A 12,091-nucleotide genomic window follows, 5' to 3' on the forward strand; every position below is an offset into this window, starting at 1 on the left:
CCACGAAAAATCAACGTACTAACCAGGAAAACGTACTAACGAGGAAAGTAAATAATAGCAGTCGGGGATATTGCAATCAGTGAAAAAGTCGTCATAATTACAATTACTATCGGTAGTTCTCATAGGATCGCCTTCCTGAACTCTTTTCACATTTAAAATCAAGAAAATGAGCGCTACCATGAAAAACAATACCATGTGAATAAAAATCGCAATTTTTCATGGACATCCCGGAGACGATTTCATGATTACGGCGTCTATCTCCCGTGATTAATCCTATATATATTTACAGAACGAGGACGAGTGAAGCTCAGACAAGCGAAGACAAGTCATTTTTCTTTCTCACAGCGTACTCGGAGAATATAACAACAACGCGGAGTAAGTCAACTGGTTTTATAAACATCATAAAAATTGGGCAAAATTATATTGACTTTCAAATTACGGCAACAGCCGTAGACATTCGCTTCTGGAATGATACCATTTCGATTGTGAAATCGATCGATATATCGACTGATGACACGCAAGATTATTATATTACGACGTAATTACAAGAAAATTTTATATTAAACAGTTGAAATTTACTTTCAAAATTTGTCCAATGTCATCTGCTTTCGTTCCGAGATCAAGTATTTTTAAGCTAAGATTCGCGTGGAGATCCAGAGGATCGTCTGCTCCCGCAACAGTAGTCAAGTAAATACGCACGACGTCGAGTTTATGGAGCAGTACTGCTTTAGATAATGTGGGAATTGTCTAATACCGTTAAGACTCATTTCTTCATCATGATTACTCGTGCAATAGCAACAATTGCCCACTCACGAACTTTGTGCGCAGCAGTGGGCACTCCCAAGCGCTCCGAAGGCAACAGAAGGTGAGGAGCTCGGGGTGGGGAAAATTGGGGCTTCTTATTGGCTGTAGTTTTTCATAGTCAGACATTCCCGAAAAATGGCCGCATTTTATTATTCAGCACGTCACAAGAATTCAGAAATGCATTTGGATAAATTACGGTAGAAGAAAGAGATGTGGAATGAATGGAAGAATGTTAATGGCTAATAATAATAAATTTAATCATGAATTCAGACGTTTGCGACCCTTAAGAAGACACTAGAGAACGAGTTGCGGGTTGCGTCACGGCAAGCAATTGAGCGTACTAACCAGGAAAGCGCAATTTTTTCAAACGTACTAACCAAATTCTTTTACCTGTATTTTGTTCGGATGGTACCGGGACCGAGGGAAATCGCCGTACTAAGGAGGAAAACGTACTAAGGAGGAACGTGCTAACCAAGTTCCACTGTAATTGGTATACTATGAATACACTATTGATGGGTAACGAATCGCAATCAATGCCTTTCGTTTTCTTTGATGAAGGAAACTACCCTATTATTCAAAATAAATCAGGAAAAATCCTTAAGACAAAAAATATGCTATACACTGGAACCAAACCAGGACCTAATAATTCAAATGTGAGTGTTTCAACCAATTGAGTAGTTTCCTACTTTTTTATGCATAAGGTAAACAATTATTACTCCAGACATAAGTATTTCATGGCATTTGAAATTAAAACTATGACTACTATTTTTAGTGATCATTGAAAATCAGAAAAAGTTTAGGCGAGCAAAAATTTTTCAGGTAAGAATGAATGAACTTCCTTCGGGTTAGTGCACAGGTACCAAAATTTAAGGCAGCCGACGTTTCGGGTTCTGTATGAGTTGTCCAGAGCATCTGGCCAGTGGCGCAGCGAGGGGGGTTTTGGGTGATAAACCCCCCCCCCAGAGCTTTGAGAAATTTTTAAGTTTAATCCATTTTACTTAATGTATTAGTATTACTTATAGGATATTGTTAGGATTACTCAAATATCCCTCAGAAAGCCGTAAAACTCGCCATTTTGAATCATTAATCTTAAAATTTTTCTGGTGGAGAGCCCCCAAACTCCCACTTACCCTGGCGGATATGCAAAAACCCCACACACCCCGAAGTATTAATTGCACCTAAAACCCCCCCTAGCCTTAATTCTTAGCTGCGCCCGTGCATCTGGCAACAAAGAAAACTCGCAGCCAATCAGTGAAACCAATTGGAGTGCTTGGCTTCAAGCTCCTGTAATTTGTGCGATTTCGACCTAAAAATCATTTGTAATTTCGGCTCCTACTGGCGTCAGCTATCTAGGGTTAAAATTTCAAGACACAACTTTTCTCCACCATGAATATACACACAAACAAGAGTATTTTGGCGCTCAAATTCTTCAAGCAAGTTCAATTTGATGGTAGGAATGTTTATGAAGTCACGCAATTTGACTGTGTGTTCATAAGCTGTTCAACTTGATGAAAAGTCCCTCAAAACATCATTTAAAGACAAGAAATCCAGATGTACAATTCTTTTATGCTGTTAACAATGCTTCAGGTGGTGTGAGCAGCCAATCCAAAGAAGAGGTTTAAATTATCAAAGTTTGCTAAAATGTTCATCTTTGGATGAAACTCTTGCATTCAGTCTCTCATCTGTAATGAGGAAAGAGTTACTAAAATATACCTAAATCTTTTTTAGGAAAATTCAAAATGATATTTGTCAAAATTTAATCGCTCAAGTGAAAAATTCATGACGGCATCAGTTGCCCTAACAGGCAATGATTATTCTCATCAGATTCTTTCATTCATCAATCTGTTGTGGTGATACATCCAACCTTATCACATTTTGAATTAAAATCAAAATAGAATCATAAGTTTCTATATCGACCACAAATTTACTTCATCAATTGACAACAATGAAACTAAAATTATATTATATAAATAAAACTGTTTTTGGAAATCAACAGCAAACTGTAATCATGACTCGAGAGTATCAAATTCACAAACAATTGTCCTATATCAAAAAGTAAAAGATGTGTGTTGCAGTAGTTAAATTGCTTCCATGTTTCATACTTTTCATAGCACAATCTGCGAAATTCAAATAGATTACTTTGTTAGCGATGTGGATAATGGCTTTTATCATAAGACTATTTGTAAAAAAATCAATCAAATTTAAAAAATGAAAAGATTCGACAGCTTTTACCTGCTTCTCTTGTATACTTGATAATAAATTTGTCTTTAAGTTTTACGGTTAACTTCAAAAAAACCATAGGAGTTATTAGCACTGATTATTTTTTTAGATAATGCATAATCAACACATATTGAGAATGAGCCCACCTTAAAAATACATTCTCATCTGTGCTAGATGGAGAATCATAATATGCACATCCCCAACAAATTTCATTCGTCCACCAAAAATACTTTGAGAGATATGCCTATGCACTTGATTGGCTGAGAAATCGATTTGATATTGCTGGAACATTATTCCCCCAAGTGAAAAATCAGCAACAGCATAAGTTGACATACCAGGCAATGATAATTCTCATCGGAAAAGTTCATTCAGCTAGCCTTGGTGATGATTTTTCAAAGGAGTTATTAGCATTCGTCACTTTTCTAAAAAATACAGAATTAATATGTATCGAAAATGAGCCCACTTATAATAGGTTCCATATGTTGTAAGATGGCGAATCATAAGATACACTTTTCCTGCAAAGTTCACTCGTCTGCTGAAGATACTTTGGGATACAAATGTCACCAGCACCAAAAATGCCTGCAAAAGGTTCCTCACCTTCCTTGAGTGAAAGTAAAACCGATGAAAGGAAGATGTAAAGCAGTAAATGCAGGATTGGCAGCAGCGGGAGGAACAGCATCTGACGACCCAGCCCGGACGTCAGTCTCATCGACGTCGAAGTTTGACGTGTCCGTTGGGGAACTAACTTCTGGAACGTATGGGGCGGAACTGTCCCTCACTGTGTCCCAATCTAAACCAGCAAACCAAGGATGGTTCTGGAAGAAAAAATATCCTTTTTTTTAACGAAAAAGTAGCCACTAGAAATTCATATTCATTGCATAGCACACTTCATGTCATGTTTCCTAATCCTTAATTAATTAACAAATAATAACAATGAAACTTGAGACTTTGGGTAAAATTTGAGGAAATTCATACTAAATGAATAATACATCAGCTTAGCACATTCCCCATCATAAAATTGACAACATGTTGACAACATGCAACAATGCTGTTTTGACACACCAAATACCATCATCAATAGGTTGATAATGACGTTTGGTGTCAACTTCTTGAAAATGATGCTTAGGGCTTTTTAAAACAGTCGAGTTACAGTAAATACTATATTGTGGTCTGTATAGAGTTCTTGTCTGATTCATTTCATGAAAATAAAAATATGAAGAGGCAAAATAAGGATTTTTGGCATCAAAAGCTAAATTCTGCAGGAAATGGTGACTTATTGATAGGAGACAAAGAAATTTTTTCAGTTGCTTAGAGGAATACATTGACTTCATAGATAACACACATATTCATAATGTAAAAAATAAATAATTCCAAAACTAATTTGAAAATTATCAATGTCCAGCTTCAAAATTAGGGTTGTATCAAGATTGATATCTGGTGATTTTTCCGGGTATTCTTCCGCGTTTATCCATTTTGTAGGACAGTCCTACAAAATGGATAAAAGCGGAAGAATACCCGGAAAAATCACCAGATATCATCATAATCTCCGCGGAAGCCTACTTGGAAACTTGCATCAAGATTCCCTAAATTCCCCCAGACTTAATTATTTTAAAATATCACTTAATTCCTCTGAATTTTTGCACTCCCTTTTCATCATTACGTAACACGTTTGCTTCACTGGACAATCACATCAAATTTCACCTATGATTCTAGTTTGCCTAGGAAATAGTAACAAATCATTATTTGCGAGGGATTTTTTTAAGGGAACACAGGATGTACCTCATTAAGCATAGCATAACATCTAGAATTTGTTCCGAGTAATAAACAATACTGTGTATCTAATGATAAATAATAAACAGCATTATGTGATACAATTTCATCAGATCCTAAATTTTTCTAAGAACAACTAGGAAAGTGGTTTCAAAGTCAACTTGCGATAATTTGGCTGACAATTTTCTAGTTTACGAAGTTATCCAAAATTTTCCTTCCAAGGCGTTGCATTTCATTTAAAAAAAATTAGCATTTCTTGTGAATACCACTCCAAGTAAGTGGCAATAAGAGAGTTAATAATTGCAATAAAAAAGAGAGGTATGAAGTATTAATGTAAAATATCATTATAGATGGTATCCCATTAAACAGTTATTTCGAAATGGTTCGTCAACCTTCAAGCCTTTAAAATGACAATTACCTTAAAGTCTTCTATTCCATTTTGTCCTAACCTAAAATCTGAACTACATATCAGCCTTTTCATCAAATCTTTGGCATCATTAGAAACATCATAACCCACATCTGACGGGAAGTCAAAGCAGTTCTGAAAAATAAAAAAGTCATCCAGGATTAAAAATTACCCTAAATGAAAATTACATGACAAGACACCATACAAATCACTAGGGCATGCTTAGTTATCTGTTTACGCAAAATACATTTACGCATTCAATGCCAAATTAGGCATCAGCTCTAGCATTCAAACTTAAGCATAGCATAGCAACCATCTAAAAAGAACAGTAGATTTCTGCTTCACCACATATTCACCCAATAATCAGAGAGATGGAAATTTTAAAGACTACCAGTTCAGTAGACACTATTCATAATTTCACATTACACAGATAAATAGGCCCACATTAAATGTTAAATATTTTACAGAAACACTTGTAGTGAGACAAAATATTAAATCTTCTTTTCTAAGTTCCATTCACATCTTCCAGGTTACAAGTAGATAGAAAAAAGAAAAAACACATTTCCACAACTCACAATACAGTAATGTAACACCAAGAAAATATTGGTAGGATTGGTATTGGTGGCAGAGGCAACTGAAAGCTGAGGTCATTGGTATCATTAGGGAATAGTACGGGAGGAAGGGGGGATAGAAACATCGGATACAAACATCAGCATCGGAAAACTCTTTAACGAAAATAAATCAGTAATAAACAGTAAACAGCCAATCCAACGGACAGAATGCAGTGCTTGAAGGGCCTTCTACAATCCACTCAAGCAGGGAGGAGGCATTCTATGAAAAATCTGTCACTGCCAGGATTTGAACCCTTACCCACAAAGAAAAATGCTTAGTTTAAATAAACTGAAGGCTGGTACCAATGGGAAAGGTTAATGTGAGAGAGACATTCCAGAAACATGCATACATTAAATGTATTGTTGAAGACGTATACACACCTTGTGGTTCATGATCTTTCCATATGTTTCTACTAATGACTCGGCATAGAATGGTGTCTCTCCATACAACATCTCATACATACACACTCCCAAAGACCACCAATCACATTCAGGCCCATATCTTCCTTGACCATCCTCCATCGCCTAAAAAGCAAAAGCAGGAAAATATAACAATCGTCAAAAAGATGAGATAAATTGCAATCTGATAAACCTCTGTGCTGAGGCACACAACTATAAATAAGTTCTTATCTTAAATTGAGTCATTTCCCTATAATTTACAGAAGAAACACTAATTTACCTAGCTGAAAGAAACACTATTCACAAAACCTCTGTCAATCGCTGGCACTTACATGAACAAATGGTCACATGAAAGGGTTTAAAAGATTAGTTGAGAGATTGAGTATTTTTTTAATGGTTATTTGAATTAGTTTGGCAAAACAAGATTCATTATGTATATATAAATAGCACTACACAATAATAAACCAAAAAATAAATCATCTGAATGCTGCTGAGCATTGAAATAACTTCATAATTTATATGCACTCAACTACTGTATTTCTCTGAATATAGTCCCCGTCTGAATATAGTCCTCCCCCCCCCCCCCCTAATTTTGAGGCTTCAGTTTCGGGAAAAGTAAAACATGCATTTGACTATAGTCCCCCCCTTTACTTTTACCACAAGCATTGTTGGAAAAAAAGGGGGGACTATATTCAGACATACACGGCATTATACAGAGGAACAAAAGGATGAAGAAGTATGGCTTTGAAGATCTGTCAGATGCTTGTTATTTTTAATAAAGACACCTAACCCAAATTACAAACTCAGCTAAAATGACAACTAGGAAACCAGGGCTTATGCAAAACTGTCAACGCAAGCAAGTGCCTGACTATGACTCATGCTATCTCCACCTACAATTCCCCCATTGCCTTCACTTCTACTCATCTACTACCATAATTCCCTTTCTCCACAGTTTGACCTTGACTGACTACGGCGTAAACAAAATCTCCGGTTCCCTTGGGCCGTATTCAACCGCATGCGAGTCCAGGGCAATAATTACGCATTTGGAATGTGAAATATACATCTAATTATAATAGATAAAAAATTTCTTAATTTATGATTTTGATTGCTTGACCACTGAAGAATCTTTTAAAATTACTCTAAGAGTTTTTTTCTCACCGCTGATCGTCATCTGCAATGCTAGATCAGACGTTGATGTAAACTTGAATTATCACTTGTCAGCAAGTGAATTAATTAATCCTATTTTACGAAGGGAATTCTAATGGAAATAATTCGCCCGGTATAGCCACGCATTATAATGCAAATACCCTGCTATTTTTGTGTCTGATTTTTTTAAATAAAGATGACGGAAAATCTCGAAGGAGTGTGAACTTATGCACGGATAATCTGCAACACAGATAAACCACACCCAGATAATTGGGAGCCTGCTGTATTTTCTTTTAATTAAAATTAGAAAATTCTGGAAAGTTGCCAATAACTTTTCATTTACTGCTGTGAAAAATATCGCTGAAATCGCAAGGTAATGACTCCCATGGGATCAGATTTTCCATTCTATTTATGAAGAATTACAAAAAAAGAGGTACTATGTTGAGGGGTTTTTCTTATTATAATATACCGTATAAGCGCGTGTAAGAGGCGCACCTTTTTTCCCAAACATTGCAGCCGAAAATGGGGGTGCGCCTCTTACACAAACTTCTTATCTTCCCCCCTCCCCTACCCGGTCGCAAGTCCAAGGGGAACTGAGGGGCCTTGGTTTACAGAGTGAGTCAGTCATCTGAAACCCTGGGTCAAAATCAAGCGGCAGGTAGGGGAGTTTCTCCCTTAGTGATGTATTTTTAAAATGCTCCTGTTTGAATTTCTTGTAAGCATCGCGCCGTCACGTCGGTACCCCAGAGGTGAACATTGAGAAGATCACGCGGGGTGATTCGCTCCAGAGCGCGCGCTAAATTTACTGCCAGGAGTCATTTATATCCCGCGGCATTTATACTGCATATTCTAATCGCTTATCAAACGTATAGAAACGCGTAGTTTTGAAGGACATACCTGATTCGTCAACATCTGTCTTGCCGAGCAATTTCCATTACGCTGAGCACCTGATTTTTCAAAAACTATCTTCAGACGCTAATATGAGGATTTTTGCAACTGAAAATTCGCCTGCGTCAAAACCTGCGGTTTAAAAAATTCGAACGAGTGTGTTCATTGTTGGACTAGCGCTGAAGGAGAGGTCAAGGGGAAGGAGCGCGCTCCATATTTCAAGCTACGAGGCTATGAGCGAAGGAGCAAGGGAAGAACACGTCCGATCTTGCATGTGACGTCGTTGCCTTTAAAGTGAAGAGGCGAAGGCACAGCAATGTGATATACGCAGTTTGCGTTGCCTGAAGTTTCCAGTCCGACTCGTCTTGTTTGAATGCGCTTATGCTACGCTTGTTTCTTCCGAAATTGTGCTGTTAGGACTAAGTTGAATATTAGTAGCCTTGTTTTAGCTATAAATCTTTGTGTCAATCAATTAGAGCTCAAAAAACTTAAATGCTGTCAGATATACGTCGCGTTAGGTCTAATTCTTTTTATAACCTCGTGCGTGTCATACAATTGCTGAAAGATATCGAGATATATTATCGAGCTCAGAAGGTGACTCACCTAGCTTTTGACCTCCAGAAACTCGGAGAATGGAACCTGGTAGACCGAAAAAGGTCAGATGGTGAGATGGGGTAGGGATGAAACACGTTTCCATTGATCCCCTGTAACTTGATAATTTCCTATTTTCCTATGGAGTCCCAGAAAGGAAAAAAACGGCCCCTTGCACACACACCGAATTACCGATATTTTACCGGCAAAGCGATGCTTCGGAACACGTCGGATTTTTACCGGTCAAACGATAAGTTGCTATGTTTTTGAGCCGGCGACGGCGATCCACAGTGACAATGGCCGGCAGCTAACCGGCATTTAGCCGGTGCCGGCACGTGTTCGGTATGTGTGCAAGCTCCAATGCTCTCCCATTGTTCACTATTGGAATGTGGACGGCCGATATTTTACCGGCCGTCCAAAATCGGTGTGTGTGCAAGGGGCCATAAATCTACGACGTGGTTATTATCCTAAGGCGCTGAGATTGCCCCGATTGTTGTCCTATCTCTTGGGAAGAAAGGAATTGGTTAGTACCCACGTAAAGGCATTGATATTTTGAGTGTTGGGAAAGAACGCTGCAAAAAAGTGAAGAAAAAGTTGACAAACGATATTAATTGCGTACTTATTTACATGTTTCTGGCGACTGGGTTACCGTGTTGTATTTTGCAAAGATTTTATTAAGCTGCATTTTCTCGTTCTCTCATATTGTGTGCCAATATAATGAATACTGCGTTATTGAAAGCTTTTCCCCACTAACTTTGTTGCAAGTTAATGACGGAGTTGGCTGAATAAAAGCTCACTTTTAATTAGCTTCGTATATTGGAAATAATCTCTGATGTTTCCAGCGAAGCAAATATTCAAATGATCATATTCTCACGTCATTTTATTGAGATCTGAGAATATGGAAGTGTGTTTGCGTGCGTGAAAGATTGAGTGTTTGTGCGTGTGAATGTATCTAAGAATATAGTGATTTACTGGTATTTTTTGAGTGTTATTTGCTCATAGTCCTCGACACCCATCCTACGTCTATTAACTGTGACAATGAAACCACTAGATTCATCATGCAACGTAATATATAAAAGGCAGAAGATATAATGATTAAAGGTAAGTATACAATGCAAACTATGGGCCCTTAGATCGCAGTATAACATAATGAATCAATTTAAGTATTCAGTTTAGTAATGTAGCATTGAGATACCGTACTTTTCCGAATCCACGCGATCGGTCAATTCAGAGAATAACATTACGCATTTTGATTGGCAATGCTCGAGATGCAACTCTCAGACTATATTAATGTTTAATTATTTTTTATCTATTAACGTAAGAATAAGGGGAAGAGTTCATGATTATCACAGTGAATTGAATGAATCTTCACCGAGAATTTACCGTGCATTTCTTCGCTGGGAATTCACCCCACCGATCGAAATCTCTGAAGCACTAATGCAGAATGTTCGACTTACGTAAATTTCGACTTACGCAGAGTCCGCCGGAACGCATCCCTTACGTAACTCGGGGGATGCCTGTACAATGAGAAGATTCAAATTTTCTGGTGGTACTACCATAGGCATCCCATTGGACCTACCAGATCCGCCGAGTATCTACCAACATTTCCTGAACGACGAAGTGCAAACACTTACAGTTAAAGAGACTAATAGATTTGCAAGACAGTTCATAGATTATGAAGTGATTAGCCCACGATCAAGGATACAAAATTGAAAGGACACAGATAAGGGTGAAAAAAGGAAATCCATTGCCATCCTGATTGCAATGGGTGTAACCTATTTACTAGAGATGGGTCGAATAGCAGATTTCTCGAATTCGAATATCGATTTCGAATATTAAATCATTGCTCGAATATTCGAATACCTCGAATTTCGAATACCTTGAATTTCGGATACCTCGAATTTCGAATTCCTCGAATTTTGAACACCTCGAATTTCGAATACCTCGAATACTAAACGATGAATGCTGGAATGTTTGACTCGGTTGCATATGCAGCAGGCAACACAAGATTTTGGGGAGTAATTTTGATTTCCTTTAAAGGATTCGAACAGGAATTTAGCTGATTAATGGAATATTTTAATTTTATGGAAACAATTGGGCATATAATTAATTCAACTAACATCGCTTTACCCCCACTACTGCTGCCAAGTGCTAGCTGACAATCTGAGGCATTTTGCAAAATACAAGCTCTTCTCCACCGGATTTTCTTCAATTATTTTCAGTCCATCTTTGGGAGTTCTCACGAGATAAGAAGATGAATTGGAATTGATATGAGGGAGAAACTAAATATCCTGAGAAAATATCCCTTCCTCAGGGACTGTAACAATAAAGATTTATAGCACCACTCATAAATTGTAACTTGATATATGTTTTCGGAAAAAAATACCGCATCAACTTCCAAGAAGCCCTGCTGCTCATATCGAGTCTCGCCAGAATGCCTAGTCTCAGTCCTATTTTGACATTTATTTCCTCGCGTAAAATGCTTAAATAAAGTCAGAAATGCGTCGCGTTTGGTCTTGTTCTTTTTTAAATTACGCGCACATTACTAATATTTCAATCCAACAAAGGTGTAATATCAATTGCCGAAAGTCATTGTTAGACACCTTTTGGGCTAATAGGTGATTCATGCAGCAGTTGACCTCCAGAAACTGGAAACTTAGAAGCAGGTAGGCTGAAAAAGGTCAGTGGGTGAGAAAAGGGGAGGGCGCAAAACACATTTCTTTTGTTCTCGTGCAACTTGATATTTTTTTCGAAGCTAAGGTCTTCGTAATATAATCCCTGTGCAAGCTGGGACCTTTTTTTTTTATTTCAAAGAAGAGGAAAGCCTCAGAGGGGGGGCTAGTGCTGAATGGAGGGGGATAGCGGATCTTGGGAAATGCGCTAATGTAACTATCCCACGGTACTCATGCAGCATTTGACCTCCTGAAATGGGGAACTACGAAGCAGGTACGCAGAAAAAGGTCAGTGGGTAAGAAAAGGGGGGCGTGAGACACGTCTTTATAGTTCTCGTTTAACTTGATATTTTTTTCGAAGCTAAGGTCTTCGTAATATGATCCCTGCGCGAGCGAGGACCTTTTTGTTTGATTTCGGAAAAGAGGAAAGCGTCAGGGTGGTTGAGGCGAGTGCTGAATGGAGGGGGATAGCAGATCGTGGGAAATGCGCCAATGTTACTATCCCACGGCACTGAGTTTCTCCTTATGGTAGTTCATCTCCTGGAAAAGATTCAAACTAAGTGCCTGTGCTTATTAGCCATAAA

The 12,091-nt window shown here is 38.0% G+C and overlaps 1 protein-coding gene across 5 annotated transcripts in view; it reads right to left on the bottom strand.

Annotated features, from left to right (window-relative positions):
- The window catches only part of LOC124166550 (serine/threonine-protein kinase MRCK alpha), an 86,665-nt gene that overhangs the window by 62,210 nt on the left and 12,364 nt on the right, over positions 1-12,091 (bottom strand). For all 5 annotated transcript variants that reach the window (XM_046544108.1, XM_046544111.1, XM_046544110.1 and 2 more), the window contains exons 5-7: positions 6,193-6,336; positions 5,213-5,335; positions 3,622-3,839 (exon numbers count right to left, since the gene is read on the bottom strand). In XM_046544108.1, coding sequence (XP_046400064.1) covers positions 3,622-3,839; positions 5,213-5,335; positions 6,193-6,336 — 485 coding nt within the window. The remainder of the gene's footprint in view (positions 1-3,621; positions 3,840-5,212; positions 5,336-6,192; positions 6,337-12,091) is intronic.

The sequence above is a fragment of the Ischnura elegans genome, chromosome 10, assembly GCF_921293095.1.
Source record: "Ischnura elegans chromosome 10, ioIscEleg1.1, whole genome shotgun sequence".
In the NCBI taxonomy this organism is placed as follows: Eukaryota; Metazoa; Arthropoda; class Insecta; order Odonata; family Coenagrionidae; genus Ischnura; species Ischnura elegans.